The sequence below is a fragment of the Trypanosoma conorhini genome (assembly GCF_003719485.1).
Source record: "Trypanosoma conorhini strain 025E chromosome Unknown Tco_14.4_contig_00009, whole genome shotgun sequence".
Classification (NCBI taxonomy): domain Eukaryota; phylum Euglenozoa; class Kinetoplastea; order Trypanosomatida; family Trypanosomatidae; genus Trypanosoma; species Trypanosoma conorhini.
Window position 1 is genome coordinate 46,580 of NW_021704095.1, and position 19,005 is coordinate 65,584.

Sequence of the window (19,005 nt, forward strand, 5' to 3'; positions counted from 1 at the left end):
AGCGCTTGTCCGCGTCGTGCGCGGAGATGCCAACGGGGCGGTTGCACACAACCTGCTGGTTCAGCACGTCCGTTACGCCCCACGAGTACACGCGCACCACGCTGTAGTGAAGCTGCACGTGGCCCACACTCCTCTCCGCAAGCACGTCGAGGGCGTGGCCAACCGCCGAGAGCACCACCGCGTGGAACAACTCCTCCGCGTGCCCGCGGGGCGACCCGTGAATGACGGCCCCGTGCATCGCATGCGGAGGGGCGTCGCGGGCGTAGGGGCAGCCCCCGCCAAAGTTCTCCGCCACGCGTCGCGCCAGCACGGACTCGTACAGCGTGGCGTGGAAGGGGTGGTACGTCACACTGTCGAAGCAAAACCGCGACGCGCCCGTCAGACCGTCGCGGAGAACGACGTCCCCCGTCGCCGCATCAACGTCGACGCCGTCCGCTCCATCATGCGAGGGGGCAATGTGCGCCCCGTAGAGAACGTCCTTTACGCTCAACGCCATTGACGAGGACTGAGTTGCAGCCTAAAAGCAAGGGGCAAAAAATAGAGAGGTCATTGTGAGGTTGAGTTTGTTAAAATCTGTTAGTTTTGCTGAATAATGTTATAGGCGAGTGCGAAAAAAAAAAAACGTATACATTTTCTATACTTCACAAACAAGTATTGTACACAAAGCAGGATTTGTTTTTCGTGGTTGGTGTTGTTTAGATGGCCATATATGCGTGCGTAGAGGGAGGCGCTGACCGCAGAGTGTCGTGGGTTACCGTGTTCTCTGTACGGCGCGTGTAGTTTTGTCATACTCCTTGGGCTGGCAAACAGTAATGGGGCAGCCGAGGTTGACTAGAGACGGAGGTTTTGCGCTGGGAAGACTGTAAAGCTGCGGGAGTACTCTCCTTGGTGGCGACGAATGCCGCCCATAATCTCGTAGAAGCGAGGGTGTGCTCCGTGACCGTAGCATCAGCGGCGCTGACGGTTTTGTTGGCAAAACTGCCGGGTCGCAAAGACACACGACAGATGCGGAGCTAGAAGCCGACAGCCCCTGCTGTCCCTCACGTAGACCGCCGTGCGTGAACTCACTACCTGCATCCTCAGCGGCGTTGCATTGGCTTCCATACTGCGCGGCAGAATAGAGCAGGGACGTTGCCGCGAAATCTGCGGCTGCTACCTCTACTTCACCGAGTAACTGTGCGCCCTCCACAACTGGCGCACACAAGGAGTCATTTCCTGGTGTCTGCGTGGCCATCGCCCTTGATGGCCTCTGTGTGAGGAGCTGCACCCACTTGACGTAATAGCGCCTGTAAATCCGCTGCTGGACGGCGCGCTTCAGGCACTGGTACGTGTGCAGCACCTCCTCCGAGGTGTGGTGAAGGGTGCGTGACCTTGTCTGGGCAGCCCTGGCGTTTAACGGCTGCTTCTCCTCCACGGATAAGCCACTAGCGATTTCTTCGAGGGAGTCGGAAGCCGAACACGCGGGGCTGTGCTGGTTGTCAGCGGCGTGCGGTTGCACAAAAATGTCACCGGAAATTTCACTGCCAGGCGCATCGCCCTCCACGGAGAGGGCAAAGGAGCCCGTTGATGCCTCGTCGGCCACAAGCACCTCGGCAGCGCCGGAGGCCCTCTCTGAACGGGCAGAAGAGGCAGCCTGGTAGGATTGCTGCTGCGTGCAAGGCGTCTCGTTGGTCGGGGGGTATAAATTCTCCTCAGCGTCGCCAGGGTAAACTATGGACTTTCCTGCCGCCACCACCTTGCGGCCCATGCCCTCCCCCGCTGGGCCGTCTCCGTTGCAGGCGCAGGGCGCCGGTGCTCGAGGGGCTTCCATTTGATGACACTTTTGAGCCCCCCCCTCCTCTACACACGCACAAAGAAAAACAAAAAAAAACGTCAGGGTGTTCCAGCCGAAGCAGAATATGTTTTTTGTTTGTTTGCTTGTTATTCTTGGCTCAAGCATCACACGCCGAAAATCACGCCGCAGGAGGCGTTCCAAGACACGCTATAAGGGTTCCACCTCGCCCGCCTCCCCTTCGCTTGGTCTCTTCGTGTCTACTTTGCCATTTCCTCCTTCTTCTTGTTGCCCTTCGATGAGGGCCTGTTCCTGGAAAGCTACAGTTCGGAATGGAGGTACTTGATTCTATGCAGAGGACTGGCACTTCTTCTGGGGGCGGGTAGGACCTCCTCCATGTCCAGGCTCCCTCGCGAATCCTCCGCCGACAAGGTACTTCTTGTCTTCAGCGATGCACTAGACATGCCGCTTGGCAGAAGCGCCATCTCCTGCACATCGCAGTTGATGGGGGCGGATGGACGCAACGATTCCAACAGCGTCCCCTCAGTGGCAAACCAATCACCGTCATCTTCCGCGCGAGCACTGCGCGGCCGGGGAGAAACACAGTCATCCTCCCACGAGGTCAGAGACGATGCGGCAAAACTGCTGCTTTTAGAATTGCACGCAGGTTCCGCGTCCTGCACCGTCGTTCGGCGTTGCTCGCTGCCGCCAACCACCTCCTCCAGCAGTTTTCGTGAAAGCGGTAGGGGACCCTTCGCCCTCAGCGGCACCTGCGGCTGGGTTGGGGTGGCGCACCGCCCCCTTGATGGCGTTTCCCGCGCCGCCTCAGTTCCTTCTTGGTGCACGGCGTGCGCCTCGTCCGGCGCCCCCGTCCCGCCCCCGGGTGTGGGGAGCGGCTCCATCGGGGCGGCAAAGGGCAACGGGGTGGCGTCCCCACCGCCGCGCGTGGCGGAAGCCGGGTGGGCAACCGACGCACAACACCTCGCCACTGCAGGAAGCCTGACCCAGGCAGCCCACTTGTTGAAGAACCTCCTCATGGCGTACGCGCGAACACCTCGCTGAAGGGTTTTGTACTTGTGTAACGTGGCACCTGGCGTCAGCAGCACCCCCTGACGCCTCTGCGCCGCCGCGCACTCCAGCAGAAGGTAGCGCGGAATCCAAGTCATCCGCTCCGCCAAGCCATCTTTTGTGTCTGATGGCAACGGGAACTCGCCTGCCAAAGCGACAGCAACACCCCCCGCTTCGCTCCCTCCCGGCGTAATGGTGGGCGATAAGTCCTCTTCAGCGCTTACCTCGGACGGAGCTGCACGGGCGGCGGCTGCCTCCACCATTGGCAACGTCTCTGCGCGCCAATAGGAAGGTGTGTCAACCACCTCTCCCACCTCCTCTGCGGGCAAGTTGTGTGGAGTGGAACCTGCATCTTCAGAAAATGGGTCTGAGGACCATTCGTGCAATGACTCCGCCATGTCTACGGGTGGAAGAGTGCGCTCCCTGTCGCCCTTGTCGCCTGACGCCGCAGCCGGCTGCAGCTCCTCGCGGCACGGCCCAGCTGTCCCTTCCTCTGCGCATGAGCCACTCTGAACGGGCGACCTCACCCCTCCTTCTTGCTTTCCCGCACTGGCACTGGCGTCGCAAGCGTCAGGATCCTCGGACAGAGCATCCTCCTCCGGCATTTCTTCAACCTCATCGACAGGAACCACGGCGCCCCCGCCACTGTCACCGCCCACCTCCGTTGAGGTGAGGAGAATTCCCTCCTTGTTACAGCTTGTGCTGAGCTGGCAAGCGCCAGCGTGGCAAACACCGTTTTCTGTAGCGGCCGCCTCGCTTCTTAACAGACGCTCCCGTGCCTTGGCTGCCCAGCTTCTTTTCGTGGCAGCGTTGATACCGTTACTTGAGTCCCACGCCGCATTCCCCCGTTTGGTCCGCGGGCTCTGCTTCGTCGTGTGCAGCGCACGGAGCTCCGACAGCGTTGGAACAGGTGGAACCTCACTTCGCCGCTGCGCGCCCCCTCCACTGTTGTGCCGATTCCCCTCTACGGTAACCCGCGCTGCTCCCGCCGCCGCATCTGTGCGCTCAAAATGTTGCGGGCGAGCAGCAGGGCCGCTCCGCAGTTTGGCAAGATTGAGTTTGCGCCTCACTTGTTCCACACGAAGGGTTGCGGCCCGTGTTCCCCGGGGTGTCAAGGGCGCAGCACAGCGTGCGGGCACCCACGCGTGGTCTTGAGGGTGCCGCAGCGCAGCACCGCCCACCGCCAGAGCAGAGGGCAGAACGGTGCCGTCGCCACGCCTCGATGTCAGTCTTGCGCCACCGGCGTCGGCAGATGTGCGTGGGGCGGCCGCACTCACCTGGTTAGTCAACTCCAGAGGGGACCGCGGGGGCTGGTTGCTGGGCGCCCCGGAGGCGTTGAACTCACGCAGCAGAATCGTGGAACGGGTGAGACGCGGCGAGCGCAGCAAACTTTGGTCGCGGGGAGGCGGCGGCACTGCGGGGTTTGCCCCCGCCCTTCTGCTGCGCGTGGGCGGGGAGCGCGCGGCGGACGAGGGACGGCTGCCTTCACCGCCCGCCTCCTGCCGCCGCAGCGGCCGAGGAACACTCGCGACTTGGCCGCGCGACGGCCCGCCAGAAGAAGGCGGCGCCGTGTCTGGTGAGTGGCCCCGTTCATCTGCTCCCCGCCCGTGACTCACGCACGACGCGGCGGCCGCTGGCTCCCGCGGGGAGGGTATTCGGAAGAAGAGCGGGTCCCATCGATAGTCGACGCCCATGTAGAGCCGCGGCGGTGGCTCCAAGCAGTGCGCCTGTGCCGTTGCCATGGGTGCTGAACTTTGCCTCGCCGTCTACGGCCTTGTGCCGCTCTCGTGTGCGGTGCAACGGGCAACGCCGCGGCGGTGCGGGACAAAAGGGCAACAGAGAAGGACACACACGGAGGGTACGGCGGAGCGGGTGGCGGGGAGCACGCAGAGAACGCACGCACACGCACACACATCATAAACAAAAACGTGAGAGGCACAGCCAGTGTGAGGGGGGCAGCGGCACATGCCGCGAGGGCGAGAATGACGAAAAAAATAACGACGACAGCAAAACAGGCACTCGGCTGAAGTCAATGCATGCGAAACACATACGAGTTTGCAAGGGTCGCGTTACGAATCCAGCGTGCCGGGTTGTAGGAGCTGCTGCGCTCCTCGAGACGAAGCACTCGGATGCAGAGACCCGAGACGCTATGATGTGGAATCTCGAACTGCATAGAGACGGGGCCAATGTCACGCCTCGTTGCGGCAGTGATGGGCGCTGAGGAGGAAAAGCGAATCTTGCACACCTGCTCCGTCCCCCCAGGGAACTTTCCAATGCTCCAGACCACGCACTTCTCCTCCTCTTTGTAGTCGTACGCCTGCCCCGTGGCCCCGAGGCCAAACTCCACGCTGGCGGCGGTGCAGCTCAAGGGCATGGGAACACTGACGCAGACGGCAATGCCGTGTGTGGAGGCAGGGAGGTCTGCCCGCATCTGCAGCGTCATTTCCGCGCGGTGCGTCGAGAGGAGCTCCATGGAGTGCACGAGACGAAACGGCGGCGTGCCCCTCCCACCCAGCCTGTACTTCATCAGCGTGAACTCCCCCTCCGGCGGCCGAATCGACAGCCGTCGCTCGCCCTCGAAGCCGGAGTAGTCGGCGTCCTCGTGGAAGCTCACGCTGTCAAGCACGACGGACGCGTACCGCTCACTGCCGGCGTCGCCCCGCCCCACCGCCAGGTCCTCGTTGAGGTGCAGATGCAGCGAGGGGGCGCCGGCGAGAAAACTCTTCATGACGATAGACCCGTCGACGTCCGACACCACCACCTCCCCTGCGCAGTTGAACACCACGTTGAGCCGCTCGAGGATGTCGATAAATATCTCGTTCTTCCGGTCACTCGAGGCCTGAAGAATGGAGTTGAGGGCGGCATCACCCCGACGTGTCCGCTCCAAGAACTCGCCGCGTCGCAGGCGCCCCAGGAACGAGTCCCCCGCGGGTGCATCGGGGTTCGCCACGGGGGCAACCTTGTTGAAGATGTACGGCCGCAGCCGCTCGGCGTTGAGCTCCTGCGGCACCCCTACGTCGAGCATCTCGTCCAGCAGTTCGTACACCAGGGTGAAATTCACGCGGATGCTTTCCTCCGAGAGGATGCCCAGGTAGTCCGTGATCACCTTGATGATCCGCAGCAGGATCTCCACGGTGAGGCTGGGCGAGACATTCACCACGGAGGTGCACACAAAGAGCAGCTCGCGTCGCTTGACGTAGCAGAAGTTCACGTGCTTTTCCATGAAGAAGGGCGGGCAGTCCCCCTCCGGCGCGTGCCGCTGCGCCCCGTCCCAGAACTTGTACTTGCGGAAGAAGAGCTCGTCGGCATTGCGCGGGGCGTCCTGCCGGTAGTCCTTAAAAACAAGTTTGTCCCCGCGCGGCGACAAGATAAATATCTGCGAGATAAACATCTCTGCAAGGCGATTTCAACTGCAGTCGGGGGCGCAGGCAAAAAGGGGGGAGAAAAAAAAAAACACACACACACCACACTCATACAGGGGCACAGACACAAAAGAGGCGGGGGCCGGGGGAAGAGTGGGGTGGGAGCCAAAGGAGACCATCCGCGCGTGGGGGCGTGGAGCAGCGGCGATGGCAGAGACAAGGGAACAAAAGACTGATCACGAACAGAACTCAAAATCAAAATCAAACTCCTCTAAATTGGTGCAAAGGACACGAGTCACGCGCTACTCCGGTGCCCCCACCTTTGCTGGCCCTCCTTTAGCTGCGGGCACTTTCACATAGCACTGCCGCAGCGCAGCCGTCATGCGGTCAATGTCCTTAGTTAGCTCACTATTCTTGTCAAGAATCAGCTGCAGCTGCTGGTCTGCCTTCTGAACGTCGTGCCGCCACTTCCGCACGAGTGTGCCCACCAGCTCAAGCGTCTGGTCCGCCTCCTCCTTCACCCTTGCCTCAGTCGCCCTGCAGGAACGCACGATGCGGCGGCGCGAGCTCGACGCCCAATACCACGTGAGAAGAAAGAAGATCAGACAGACTGCCGGGATGCTGTGCTCCTCCTTCCACGTGTGCTGCACAATCTCCACCGCGTGCGACTGAAAGGCGTTGAAGTCCCGCTGCTTCACCGCCCGCAGGATGTCGGCGGTGGGAATGGTGTACTCTTCCTTCGCCCCGGCCGCCGACGGCTTCGATGCGTCAGCGACGGGCGCGCGGTCATCACCGCGCGGCGCGGTGCCCTCGCTTTTGTCGGAGGAGCGGCGATAGCCACACAACAGCGGGAGGCCGGCGCGTCGCGTGTCCAACAGCACCCGGCGCATCTGCTCTCCCTCTCTTTTTCTCTCTCGCGTCCCCAGACGCACCCACCGCCTCCACCTACACGACTCTGTCAGTTACTAAAAAGTTTTTTCTATTTTAGTGTTTTCTGGCACAGCTGCCGCTGCTCCGGAGCTGCAGGCGACAAGCAAAGAAGGAAAGAGCAACGCCGTCGGGGGGGCGCAGTCAGCCGCGGCGGCAACCGGGGAACACGTCCCGGCGGCCGCTGCACAACAAAAACTGTGGGGATTAGACACGGCGGCGACAGCACCGGGGGAAAAAAAGAAATGAAAAAGCACCACGGCAGCGTTCAGCTCACTCGCTGCGCAATATCTGCACCTCGGAAGACCTCACCAGCACTGCGGCAAACGCGAAACTCGTCTCTGGCGGAAGGCGCACTACGGCCACGCTTTGCCCGCCTGCAAGCGACCATCGCACGATGTTCTCCTCGCAGTCCAAGTAGACTTTGACCACCGCGTGGGCGGTGAACGCGCAGCCAGACTTCTCCGTGCAAAGACCCCTAAAATTGTGAGCCACCCGTCCATCGTTCCAGTAGAGAGCCAAGCCCTCACAGCGGCCAATGCTGTCGATCCAATTCAGGCGGGCGCCCTCCGCCACAACCCCCACCGCCAGCGTCTCACACCGTGTCACCGCAAACGTAATGAAGTGCAGCCCGCTTGAGTAGAACGGACTCGCCGCCGCACAGACCACATCAGAGAAGAGCCTGTCGCTGCACGTGAGCGGGCGAAAGGGACCGGCGGCCGCAACGGGGTACCGCGACTCCCACGAGTGCTCCAAGCCGTAGAAGCGCGCCTCTGCGGAGCAAACCTCGCGGTAGTCTTCCGGAATGGGATTCCGATAGCCGCGGAGAAGGTTCATTAACATGCCAAAGAGGGTTGCATCCCTGCCTGGGATCTCAATCACGTCACCCACGCGGCGTCCGTCCCTGTTGTGCCGAAACCTTGACGCCGTCATTAGGAAAAGCACCGACTGCGGGTCATTTCGCAGCAACTCGCGATGGACAGAGAAGAGTTTGCCGTCGACGCGAAAGGTTACAATCTCCGGCACATGCTCGTCAAAGCTGACGAGCTCCCGCTGCAGCTCGCGCAATTTGGTGGCAATGCCCCCCAAGGCCGTGCTCGAGAGATGCGCGGTTGTGGCACCCGGTGAGGCCCTCCATTCCACCGCCGTACACGCCGCAGCCGCCTCCTCGTCCGAATCTGCGTGCATGCCTGTAACAAGCGATACGTCGCCAAAAAAGCCTGCGACACCGCCCCTTCCCCTTCGTTGCCCAAAGACAAAAAAAAAAGCAGAACAATTTCCCCGTCCAAAACAGTGTACAGGCCCCTGTTCAAACCAGCCATAACACCCAGACACCCACTCCTCCCTCTGCGACGCCAGCAGCACTACCAGAGCCGATTTAATTATTCATTAACGTTATGAACCGTGTGACTCCAACGACGTTCGGAACGTCGCGGGTATCTAAAACGGCCTAACTCTAACGATTGGGAAGCCACGGTGGAAATCTTCCGGTGAGGCGTGCTTTTTGACGGTTATAGACATCGGTGGGGACACAAAGTCGGGCAACTGGAGAACAAACTCCGTTGACTCGCCGCCCTTCTCCACGCCCCCCTCGTTGGGACGCCGCGGGGGCAGAACAACCGTGTGGCACTCCCCATCAGCCACGTCAAGGGCATCATTCGCAGCCGTTGCCGCGTTGTGAACCACAACAGCCAGTGCACGTCGGACGGTGCTGGAATTGGCAACCTGGGTGCGGAAAAAATCCTTCACCTTTGCAGCGTCCAGCTGCCTCAGCTCCTCAATCTCGAGCTCCTTGTACGCAAAGTCCACGGGATGCAGGTGACGGTTGAGGAGATCAGCCGCGTCCTCTTCCACGGAGTTCGGCAGCTTCCGGCGCCGCTCGATGAGGCCATTCACGACCGTTTTCACCTCCGCCTCCTCGCACACCGTCTCCAGCTTCTCTTCCACCGCCGCCAAGAAGGCGATGATGCGTGAGAGAAGGTACGCCCCATCGACTCCCTCCAGCGCGCTTTGGGCGACAAACTGCAGGTGTGCCGTGCCCTCCAGCCGCGAGGATTCTGCAAAAACAACATACCCGAGGGCCTCCCTCGTGCGAAGGGCAGCAAAAAAACTGGAAGAGATCAGCTGCCGCGTACAGTCAGACAGGGCCCGAAGAAGTGGGGTCTCCTCGCCAAGGTAGAAGTCAAGCAGCACCGCGACGTTGGGGTTGGCCGCCTCAAACGGAGGGTAAAGCAGCACGTCCACGGGCGAGGCATGCGGTGAGGAAGGGACGCGGGGGAAGGCGTACTTGTCGCGGAATGGCGGGATGCTTTCCCTACAAGCGGGTGGAACATTCAAGCGAGAGAGCACCTCCTGCGCAGCTTCAATCAGGCGATGCTGAACGTAGTCCACCGACGGCACATTTCCCGCAACACAGCACTCAAAGTACACGCCAGTTGCCAGGTACTCCCTGACAAATGCTTGGTATTCCGAGTACGACGCGGAAGCGGCGGCCTCAATCATCTCCTCAAACGTGTATAAAATGACACTCGTTGCCTTCATGAATCGATCAATTGCCATCATGTACGGCTGTCTTGACTTGAGGCTCTGAAGCCTTCTGAGTTCCACCTCTGCGTAGTTGCTGTACCTTTCCACAGAACCACAAAGAACGGTGGAGGTAAACGACTTCTCCAGTACGGCGAGGAGGAACTCCACAATGCGGTGCTGAGGACCTGTGGCGCCGAGAAGCAGGCCCCCTGCACCCAGTTGGAAGTCATTTTCAATCGCCGCCAGCAACCCAAAGTAGCTCACCTCAGCGAGGGCGTCACTCAAGATGGCCTTCAAAACACGCATGTAGTACCGGTTCCTTGGCGAGGCGTAGGCGCAGGGGGAAAGCAGGTTCCAATACGTTGACGTCTTGAACGACCTGTGGTGCCCCTCGTCCTTCCGCACCAGCGTCACCCCATACCGGGTGTGAAATTTTTCGACGGTGGCGTGACTGTCACCGCCCCCGTACACCGTGAATTCCGTCGCGAGGAACGGGTTGGCGGGCGGCAGCGCCAGCGCGGGGTGCCGCGGCCCGCGGCGACTGGCAGCCCAGCCTGCGAGTACCGCCGCAGGAACGCGACACCTGGCAAATTTCGTCTTGTGAAAGCGTGTGGCGGAGTTGCAGGCGACTTGCGCAAACTCAGGCAGGCTGTGAAACAAACCCAACGCTGCCTCCTCCTCTGCCTCCTCTGCCTCTTCTGCCTCTTCTGCCTCCTCGCAACCGCCCTCGTCGACGCCCTTTTCTGCGCCGGTGGAGAAGTTAGGCAGCTCCGCACCGTCGCAGGGCATATCTCCCCACGCCAGTATCACAATGCCGTTTTCAGGCGTCAGTTGTGCCGTGTACGCCTCCGCAGCGGCGATGTCGTCAGTGAGCAGCACATCCCCGGCGATCCAGCAGTGCTGCAGATCTGCTTCATTCGCGGAACCCGTCAGAGCGACACAGTGATCCGCGGCCCCAGATATGTCGGATGACTCAAAGGCGAGCTTTGCCTCCGCCTTCATCTGGGCATAAACCACATTGTCCACGCGGGACGCCTGACCAATGCCCTGGTACAGGATATCTATCACATCTAGGATGCGCCTGAAGCCGTGCATCGTCAGCTCCATCTCCGCAACAAGTACCTCGTGATCGTCATCTACGCGGCGGGGCCCAACAACCATCGCGGTGGCCATGTGCTCGCGTCGCAGGACGCCAAGTACCGACGACCCACACTCGTGCCCGATAACATGGGACACGTACGCGCCCGGCATTGACCGCCACGAAGCAGCCGAGGACTTTACAGGCCAAAGAACACGAAGTGTTCTCTTCTTCTTGAGGGTTTGGAGATTAAGCCACAATCCCCTCGTCTCAGGGGCGAACAGGGGGTCTTCGGTTGGCAGGAATCGACGGGCAGCGGGTGCCCCCACGCGCATCTTCGCCAACGGGGCCTCAATAATGCGAAGAACCGCCTCCGGTGGCAACGCACTGTACACCGCCAGGCAAGCTGCTCCCGAGACGTAATACGTGTCAAAGAACTTCACCAACTCGGCCCGGATGTCCACATTATTCGCCTGAGGCTCGTCCCGAAGTGTAGTGATGTTGCCGTTGCCGTAGCGGTGGCATGGGTGTCGGGGATCAAACAGGGAGCTCTCAAGTTCGTCGATACGCCAATATTCCACGCTGTGGTTCTTTTCATCCTCACTGTGCACCGCCTGTACCTCCCGCGACAGGGCACTGGGGGTGAAACTCGGGGCAACGAAAAACTCAACAAAACGCTCCAGTGCCCCCTCCAACGCATCTTGTGCCACAGTGAAGTAGTAACTCGTAGTTCCGCCCGCGGTCCAGGCGTTGTGGTGGCCCCCATTCTTGGCAATGTAGGCATCAAACTCGTCTTCACCGGGGTACTTGGCGGTGCCAATGAAGAGCATGTGCTCACAGAAGTGCGCCAGACCAGGGAGAAATTCCGGGTCGTTGAGCTTCCCGGCGCCAATGCTCATCGCGGCCGCAGGGATCTTGGCATTCTCATCTTGAACAATGACGCACTTCACACCGTTCTCAAGTATGAACCCAAAGTGGCGGGCACGCAGAACGGATGGGGTGATTATCTGAACTGCCTCTCGTGCATGGGTCATCCTTTCTAGGGGCCCCACACATGCAGAACGTGTGGAGGAAAGAGTGAAAAAAAAAAAAAGGAAATGAAAAAAAAATATTAATAATAATAATTAGTAAATAAGCAGCTCTCCTGAGGCAGCGCGGGGTCTACCAGTCGTTACGCATCACCACCACTCAGCAGTGGATGCTTCCACACACACACACACGCACATGAGCATAATTTCGTTATCCCGTGTTTGTGTATGTATGTGTGTGTTTTGTTTTGCGCATCCTCGCACCACAGCGAGAGGTGCCACCAAGCAGCTACGTCTCCCTTCGCCACTCCTCAATTCCTCCGCAGCGGATCCACGTTGGGAGTCCCGCCCAGTGAAAAAGGACCGCCCAGAGTGCCACCAAACTCCGCATCCTGCACCGCATGAACAGAGTCCGGCGGCGTGTTGAGTTTCTCCTGAAACCCTCGCGTCTGTGCAGGCGCGACTTTCGCGCGGCCCTCGTCACTCGCCGCAACCCACTCAACCGTTGGCGACGCCCTTGGCAGGGGAAATACCCAGAGGAGGAAAAAGCGCACGACCACAAACGCGGCCGCCCACAACACACCGAGACGCAAGAGGGTCTGTGTCCGGCTGTCGACGTAGTTCTCCGTCGTGGACCCAGGCCGCTCGTAGACGTACATCCCCATTCGTGCGTCCCAGCCATACCCCTTGCCATCCGTGGGGGCCTTGTTCGCCTCCGGCGGCTGCCACTTGCCGCTCCGCAGCGCCTCATACGCCTCATTCACAGCCTGAAACCGCGCCGTGGATCCCTCAGGGCCGCCGTCGGGGTGGTACCGCAGCGCTAGCCGATGGTAGGCCCGCTTTATCTCCTCCTTACTCGCGTTTGGGGAGAGACCCAAGATGCGGTAAGGGTCGAACGGCCCCTGCTCCGCTGCTCGCAGCAAGCGCCACGAGCGACGCATCGGCTGAGGCAACTTCTGCCTAAAAGAGAGGACGGAAATCAGCTCAAAGGCGAACACGCAAACGAGAGAAGGCGGAAAAGAAAAAAAACAACAACAACAACAAGAAAACACACACCCACACACATGCAACTAGACAAGTAAAAGAAGATAGGCGCCCCTGTCACACCCCTTTTTTTTTATGCTGTCTTCTTCTGCCTCTTTTCGCCTTCCCTCTCTGCGTCCGTGCGTGTGTGGGTCTCGGAAACGTGCCACTCACTCCCGTGGATTCCCCGTGCAGGAAGGGAGAAGTCGTTCATCCACACCCACAAGGCGGCCAACGCCGCGGAGAAACAGCTCGAGCAGGTTGTCGTCCCCGGCGCCGTTCGCTAAAGTGTTCCTCATCAGTTGGGTGGTGTCACACGGATGCAGGCCCCACACCGCCATCTGCAACTCCTCACTGAACGCCATTGAAACGACTGGGGCTTCATAGTCCTGCCGTTCCACCACACCGTAGCACACTTCGCACAGCCACGTGGACATCTCTCGTGGGCTCATCGGACGCTCCGGAGCAAAGTAGAGCTGCGGCTGGCAGTAGCACTCACTGTAGGTGATAAAGTACGAGACGAGGAGCTGCTCTGCATGGCCGCGCGGCAGGCCGCGGTGAAGCGTGCTGGAGCCCTCAAGCCATGCGAGGGCTCGACCGAAAGGATCAGTCTTGCGGCAGGTGCGCCACCCCAGGCCGCGCCGTGAAAGTTTCTCCAGCATCTCGTCAAACTCGTCCCGTGTGCAAGTCAAAGGGTCCATGAAGCGCCTTCGACCGCGGGCTGGCTGTGGGGAGAGGGGAGAAACCAGCCACAGCCAGTGGCGCACACTGTGCAGGAAGAAGGGGGGAGAGCCGTCCATTGCAGTCTACGAGCCCAACAAGACAATAAATAACACACACAAGCACACAAGCAGACGGAAGCGCAGAAAGACAACAAAAGGAAACGACATATATATATGTTTCCATGGGAACACTGAAACTATTTATATCTGCTGCTCAAAGAACCCAGTGCCAAAAGTATGGGCTAAGTGTCGCCTGTAGTATCCTCCGCTTCGTGTCTAGCGATTAACAAAGGGCAGATCGCCACCCGCACAGATAGTTTGTGAGATTGTGCTTTGAGAATTGGAGCAGTCCATCAGGGAAGCATGTGGAAACGGAACCCCACGAAGCAGGAAAGAAAACCGCCACCTCCGTTAGAGGCTTCAGACCATCCTTTACAAAGTGCATCAAGGCCAGCAGTAGGAAAGGCTAGGCAACGCCCAGACCCCGACAGGGCCCAAAGGAAACCAGACGGTTTCCCAATACAGAGAGAGAGCGAGAGGTCACCTTGCAAAAAATAATCCCACTATACACGGCAATGAATGAGGGGGTGGGAACACAGACCTTCTATTGCCTCTCTGCCTCTTCCCTTCCCGGCACCCCATGGGGAGACGCTACACGAACCCGACTTCGTTCGGGTGCCCTTCATCTCCTGTCGACCATGAAATGATGCAGCGACGCCACTTCGCCCTCCTCACAGTTGCCCCTGCGGAAAGGAGAGCAAAAAATTCACATCGGCACTAGACTGCTGTTGACGCACTGTGCTCTAACAAGGACGGCACATCCATTTAGCACGAGATGGGAGGAAACAGATACTCACGTCAATGAGACATAAAGAAAAAGCAAAAGCAAAAGCAAAAAAGAAAAGCACCCACACGCTGAAGGCCCAAATTAAAAAAGAGCGCCCACACACACACACACACAGAAAGCTCAAAATTAAAAAAAACGACATTTTATTTCCTTGTATTTTGTGTGCATGAGAAATTTGCATTCCCAGCAATCTCCAAAGACTTGGCAGCCTTCGGTGAGATATCCTTCACCAGGGTGCAGCACGGCAGCAGAATGCCAATGAAATATCTAGTTGAAAAACAAAGAGCAACACTTGATTTCAGGTGTCCGCGGCTTATCTGCCTTCCGCTCTACCGACGTCAACAATTCCTCCTTTGAAGGCTCATTTAATACGTGGTCGGTAAAGATCCCGGTGAAACGGTGATTCCATCGCTGGGGATCCGACACCACGGCGGCCTCAGCAAAGGAGCTGTTCTTGGAGACAGGGATCCCCCCAGAGACATCTGGGAGGGGCATGTCCGGGAGCGCGCCGCGCCTTTGCGCAATCCGCTTCTCCACATTCTGCAACTCCGTGGGATCCGACGTGGACACCCGCGATCCATTGAGACTCGCGTCCTGGTGAAAAGAAGACATAGACTGCAGGGGTAAAAAAAAGGGAGAGAGCCACGTACACGCACAAGCACATAATGGAGAGACGAAGACAGCGTCGGCAAAACATCCTCATATGGGCAAAGAATATAATAACCGGGGAGAAGAGATAGGGAGCTGCCCGCTGGCTCATCCAGTGATTTTGTGCAACCGGGGCAAATTAAAGGCAATTTTGCCCAAGTATCTCAGGCTTAAGCATTTGTAGGGATAGAGATAAAAAAGAAAAGAAAAACAAGAAACTATACAGCAAGTATATTTTCCCCTCCCGCACATACACACCCATGCACTCTATCTATAACTTTACACTGCGGCAGCTGCTGTGGTGGTGGGGGGAAAACAGTGATGGAGATTCCGTTTAATCTCTTTTTTTTTTCGCAATCTTTCTCCGGCTTACGCCTTCAATTTTTCTTCTAGCAGTGACACTTCGCCTTGTCCTTCGTTTTCTTCTTCTTGCCCATACTAGCAGCCGCCTCCTTGTCAGCCCGTGCCTTCTGCGCGGCGGCCTCCCGCTCGGCGTCCACGCGGGCCTGCCTTTCCTTTTCCAGTTCCTGCTGCAGGGATGCCAATTGCTCGCGGAGCTCTTCCAACTCCGTTGAAAACCCGTTGGGGGCAACAGAAGCCGTCCCGGCTCCGACCCCGATTTCTTTCGCTACATGCACTGGAAGCAGCCTTGCCTCCGCCGGACCCACTGCTTGCGGTGGCAAGCCGTTCGCGCGTTGGAGTGGCTCCTCTTTATTCCACTCGGCTGCCGGCTCACCTCGCGCCGACGCCCCCGCTGCCTCCGCCTCCCTCGGCTCCTTGTTGGCCTTTGGCAAGACACCGATCTGGTTCGGGGCGCCGGAGCTGATGTGCCCATCAATCTTGGGGGAAGTTCCCTGTTTCGGCTTCAGCGACGCTGTCGTTGCGAGGGCGCGCTGCTTTTGCTCCTCAGACTCCTTCAGTAGTGCTCGCGTCTCATTCAACTCGGCCTGAAGCTTTTCCACCAACGCAGAATCACCGGCCGACGTCGTTTCTGCCGCGTCCCTTGGGGCCCGCGCGCTACTGAGGTGTTCTGCTCTGTCTTCTGTTCGGGGGGCGCGCGTCGCATCGTGCGGTTGCTGCTCTCGCAGCTCGCGCATTTGCTGCCTGCACTGCGCGTCCAGGCGTGCGCACCAGTCCTTTAGGAACGCTATTTCCTTGTCCGCCGTCGCCCGCAGCTCATCCCGTTCCTGCCGAGCCGCCCCCGCCTCCGCCTTGTACCGCTTTGCCTCTTCCTCCGCCTGCCTCAGCTTCTCTATCGGGGAACCATCATTCTGGGCGCGGTGCGCCTGCGTGGCAAGGTCTTCAAACGTCCTTCGCATTCTCGTTTCTTCCTGTAGATGGTCTTTCAAGGCAGCATTTTCATCTCGGACTTGTTTCAATGCGGTTGCCTGCTGTTCTAGCTGGCCGCGCAGCGAGTGAACCTCGTCCTGGTTGTCCCGCGAGGGATTCGTCGCGGCCTGCAAAGGCTGCTGCGAGGACTTGGGCTCCGTCTTCGCCACAGCGTCGCCCAAATTGTTTGCGCGAATTGACTTTCGTTGTGGTTGTTTTCGCTGCCCCTCCGCCGGCTTGGGGGGCAGGGCGTTACGGGCCCGCGTCGGCAGCGCGTCCTTCTCCGCCCGCAACTGCTTGCATGTGGCCTCTAACGCCGCATTTTCCTTTTGGGCGGCACTTAGCTGCTCTCGAAGAGACCTCAGCTGCTCTTCCTTCTCGCCCAACCTCACCTGCTCCTCCTCCGCCTCCCCTCTCAGTCGTCGCAGCTCCTCCGCCATCTCCGCCACCCGCCGCCGCATGTCGTTTATTCCCTTTTCCAGAGACGCTGCGCGCTCCTCGGCGACCTTGCGCATGGCAGCCTCGTCATTTGCCCGCTTCACCTCACGCAGGAGACTCTCCTCCACAGTTCGATGCATCTGCCTCGTTTTTTCAATCTCGGCTTGGGCGTCGGAGGCGTCATCTTGGGCACGGCGAAGCTGGGAGCGGAGTTCCATCTCGAGCTTTTGGGCCACCGCCATCGTCTTCTGGGGACTCTCCACCCCCTCGGCGGGGGAGGCCCGGGCCGCCGCCGCGTCCGGCTTCTGCGTAACGGAGACAAGGGCCTCCTTCCCGCCACGCGGCCCCACCGACGCCTCCCGTGACTCCACCCTCGGGCGTGCGTTCGCCGCGGAGCAGCGTCGATTCAGAGCGGCCTCTGCGGCCCTCCGCGCAGCCTCTTCGGCGGCGACGCGTTCGCGTTCGGCTTCCAGCGCCTCCTGCCGGAGAAACTCGGCCCTCTCCTCATCGTCCATGTACTGCATGCGCTCACAGCGCTCCAGCGCGCGAAAACTCATCCAGTCGTCATGCTCCAGACGCTCAAGCTTCGAGCGCGCGGCACGTTCGCGTTCCTCCTGCATGTAGCGAATCACCCGCTGCTTACGCCGGGACTCGTCCAGGGTATGTGCGTCATCGCGCACGCTGGAGCGGCAACTCAGGCGGCTGCCGTGCCGAATGGAGCCTTGGCTACCCCGCAGTTCGCCAAAGCTCGTGGCACTTCCACAGGACCCAGCCCTGTAACTAAAATAGGGGTTCCATGACACATCCGGATCATCGCGTGTGGCGACGCCAATCCCGGCCACGTGATCGCTTTCCATGTCCTCCTCAAATGCCTAACAGCCGCCTTTACCTTCTTCCCTTTTCCGCTCTCCCCCTCCCTTGCGCTCGGGCGCGGAATGAAGCAAACCCACGGAATAAACAAGGCAAGGAAATGTCGTCTCACTCGAGACCCGCGCGCACACGCGCCAGTCCCCTTAGGCGAGAAAAGCAGCAGGAGCAAGAAGGCGAAGCCAAGCACCGAGGCATCCGTGCTTTTTGCGGGCGAGGCCTGAAAGCATGGGGCGATATGCAGGGCTCCACTCGCCCCCTCCGGCGTTACTGCCAACTTTTTAAGCATTCACCTTCTGTATACACGGGGAGCAAAGAAGTGCCCGTCCCACTTGGGAGTGGCACACAAGCCTCACTTTATACCTCAATGAAAACTGACACACACACATAAAAAAAGAAAAAGAAAAAAACGGCTACTTCTTCAAGCTACGAAACAGTTTTAGTAACCCTGCCCACCGTGTTCACATGGAGGCGTCTTCTCACGCAGTTTATCGCTCCATTTTCCTCCGTCCATGCACGGAGTCGTCGGTTGTATGCTCCGTTCGCACCTGTTCAGGCGCAATGCCGTTGACCCTGCAAAGTTCCATGCCGCGCCGTCGCCAAATCGGAGGTTGCTCCGCAAGTGCCCTCAACACCATCGCACACGCAAGCGCAGACAGCGCCCGAGAAACAACTGTGGAGGCACGCGACATCCCCAACGAAGCGTTCAAACTGCCGAAGCAGCGGCGGACACCACCGTCGTTCCGTGCCGCGGGGGCGGCCGCCGCTCAAACAAACAGGCTTCCATTAAAGCCACCAATGACACGAACAGCCTCGTACATAACAAGGCCCACCACCGCACGGGCAGCAAGAAGGAGCGCCCTGGCAATTACGGTAACAATGAGGGCCCACAACGTCCTAAAAAAAGAGAGAGAAAGAGAGAGGCAAAAAAAAAAGAATGGCTCGTTTCAGGAGAGGCGATGCAGTGCGAGGAAAACACCAGTCGAAGTTAGGTGGCATTTCTCCCCGTGTTGTACGACGCCTGCGCGTTGACAACCACATCTTGAATTGGTTTGTATTGGATTCGAAAGAGATTTATTACGGCACACCCGAGCGCGCCGCTTGCAATGCGAGCGCCAAAAAGGTATGATGTGCGATGAGAACCCGCACACGCAGGAAAACGACGAGATAAATGGCCGCGTAAAGAGGAGAGGCAAGGCCAACAGAAGGTCTTTTGCCCGAAATGGAGTATACGGCTTCGGCAGAAAAGACTCTCTGAGTCAAAGACTTCCCACTTCCTCTCCAACACGGCTCACGTTTCGAGAAACATTCCCTTCAACACATTATGGCACCACGTGACACGTACGGGTAGTGGAATAATTATCAGCGAGG

The 19,005-nt window shown here is 59.3% G+C and overlaps 11 protein-coding genes across 11 annotated transcripts in view, besides 10 other annotated features; all 11 read right to left on the minus strand.

Annotated features, from left to right (window-relative positions):
• Tco025E_00417 (uncharacterized protein) overlaps positions 1-496 on the minus strand; it is a gene marked incomplete at both ends in the record, with an annotated part of 597 nt that extends 101 nt beyond the window's left edge. Inside the window, one exon of the mRNA XM_029367359.1 lies at positions 1-496. This exon is cut by the window's left edge and continues 101 nt beyond it. Coding sequence (XP_029232553.1) covers positions 1-496 — 496 coding nt within the window.
• A 255-nt stretch (positions 497-751) lies between these two features.
• Tco025E_00418 (uncharacterized protein) lies at positions 752-1,747 on the minus strand (the record flags this gene model as incomplete). The annotated part of the gene is made up of 1 exon (XM_029367360.1): positions 752-1,747. The coding sequence occupies one exon, from the start codon at positions 1,745-1,747 to the stop codon at positions 752-754; it is 996 nt and encodes a 331-aa protein (XP_029232554.1).
• Positions 1,748-1,899: 152 nt separating this feature from the next.
• Positions 1,900-1,922: a microsatellite.
• A 169-nt stretch (positions 1,923-2,091) lies between these two features.
• Positions 2,092-4,581, minus strand: Tco025E_00419 (uncharacterized protein; the record flags this gene model as incomplete). Its single annotated transcript, XM_029367361.1, has 1 exon — positions 2,092-4,581. The coding sequence occupies one exon, from the start codon at positions 4,579-4,581 to the stop codon at positions 2,092-2,094; it is 2,490 nt and encodes an 829-aa protein (XP_029232555.1).
• A 287-nt stretch (positions 4,582-4,868) lies between these two features.
• Positions 4,869-6,230, minus strand: Tco025E_00420 (putative mu-adaptin 4, putative,adaptor complex AP-4 medium subunit; the record flags this gene model as incomplete). Its single annotated transcript, XM_029367362.1, has 1 exon — positions 4,869-6,230. One exon carries the CDS (start codon positions 6,228-6,230, stop codon positions 4,869-4,871), a length of 1,362 nt encoding a protein of 453 aa, XP_029232556.1.
• Positions 6,231-6,292: 62 nt separating this feature from the next.
• Positions 6,293-6,330: a microsatellite.
• A 173-nt stretch (positions 6,331-6,503) lies between these two features.
• Tco025E_00421 (uncharacterized protein) lies at positions 6,504-7,091 on the minus strand (the record flags this gene model as incomplete). Its single annotated transcript, XM_029367363.1, has 1 exon — positions 6,504-7,091. The coding sequence occupies one exon, from the start codon at positions 7,089-7,091 to the stop codon at positions 6,504-6,506; it is 588 nt and encodes a 195-aa protein (XP_029232557.1).
• A 310-nt stretch (positions 7,092-7,401) lies between these two features.
• On the minus strand, positions 7,402-8,316 carry Tco025E_00422 (uncharacterized protein; the record flags this gene model as incomplete). The annotated part of the gene is made up of 1 exon (XM_029367364.1): positions 7,402-8,316. One exon carries the CDS (start codon positions 8,314-8,316, stop codon positions 7,402-7,404), a length of 915 nt encoding a protein of 304 aa, XP_029232558.1.
• A 252-nt stretch (positions 8,317-8,568) lies between these two features.
• Positions 8,569-11,766, minus strand: Tco025E_00423 (phosphoglycan beta 1,3 galactosyltransferase 5; the record flags this gene model as incomplete). The annotated part of the gene is made up of 1 exon (XM_029367365.1): positions 8,569-11,766. The coding sequence occupies one exon, from the start codon at positions 11,764-11,766 to the stop codon at positions 8,569-8,571; it is 3,198 nt and encodes a 1,065-aa protein (XP_029232559.1).
• A 46-nt stretch (positions 11,767-11,812) lies between these two features.
• Positions 11,813-11,841: a sequence feature (A-rich).
• Positions 11,834-11,867: a microsatellite.
• A 70-nt stretch (positions 11,868-11,937) lies between these two features.
• Positions 11,938-11,957: a microsatellite.
• Positions 11,958-11,978: 21 nt separating this feature from the next.
• Positions 11,979-12,002: a microsatellite.
• A 69-nt stretch (positions 12,003-12,071) lies between these two features.
• On the minus strand, positions 12,072-12,701 carry Tco025E_00424 (chaperone DnaJ protein; the record flags this gene model as incomplete). The annotated part of the gene is made up of 1 exon (XM_029367366.1): positions 12,072-12,701. The coding sequence occupies one exon, from the start codon at positions 12,699-12,701 to the stop codon at positions 12,072-12,074; it is 630 nt and encodes a 209-aa protein (XP_029232560.1).
• Positions 12,702-12,778: 77 nt separating this feature from the next.
• Positions 12,779-12,825: a microsatellite.
• Positions 12,826-12,953: 128 nt separating this feature from the next.
• Tco025E_00425 (uncharacterized protein) lies at positions 12,954-13,583 on the minus strand (the record flags this gene model as incomplete). The annotated part of the gene is made up of 1 exon (XM_029367367.1): positions 12,954-13,583. The coding sequence occupies one exon, from the start codon at positions 13,581-13,583 to the stop codon at positions 12,954-12,956; it is 630 nt and encodes a 209-aa protein (XP_029232561.1).
• A 792-nt stretch (positions 13,584-14,375) lies between these two features.
• Positions 14,376-14,412: a microsatellite.
• Positions 14,413-14,448: 36 nt separating this feature from the next.
• Positions 14,449-14,466: a microsatellite.
• Positions 14,467-14,619: 153 nt separating this feature from the next.
• Positions 14,620-14,964, minus strand: Tco025E_00426 (uncharacterized protein; the record flags this gene model as incomplete). The annotated part of the gene is made up of 1 exon (XM_029367368.1): positions 14,620-14,964. One exon carries the CDS (start codon positions 14,962-14,964, stop codon positions 14,620-14,622), a length of 345 nt encoding a protein of 114 aa, XP_029232562.1.
• Positions 14,965-15,190: 226 nt separating this feature from the next.
• Positions 15,191-15,218: a microsatellite.
• A 171-nt stretch (positions 15,219-15,389) lies between these two features.
• Tco025E_00427 (200 kDa antigen p200) lies at positions 15,390-17,624 on the minus strand (the record flags this gene model as incomplete). The annotated part of the gene is made up of 1 exon (XM_029367369.1): positions 15,390-17,624. One exon carries the CDS (start codon positions 17,622-17,624, stop codon positions 15,390-15,392), a length of 2,235 nt encoding a protein of 744 aa, XP_029232563.1.
• Between the last annotated feature and the right edge of the window lie 1,381 nt (positions 17,625-19,005).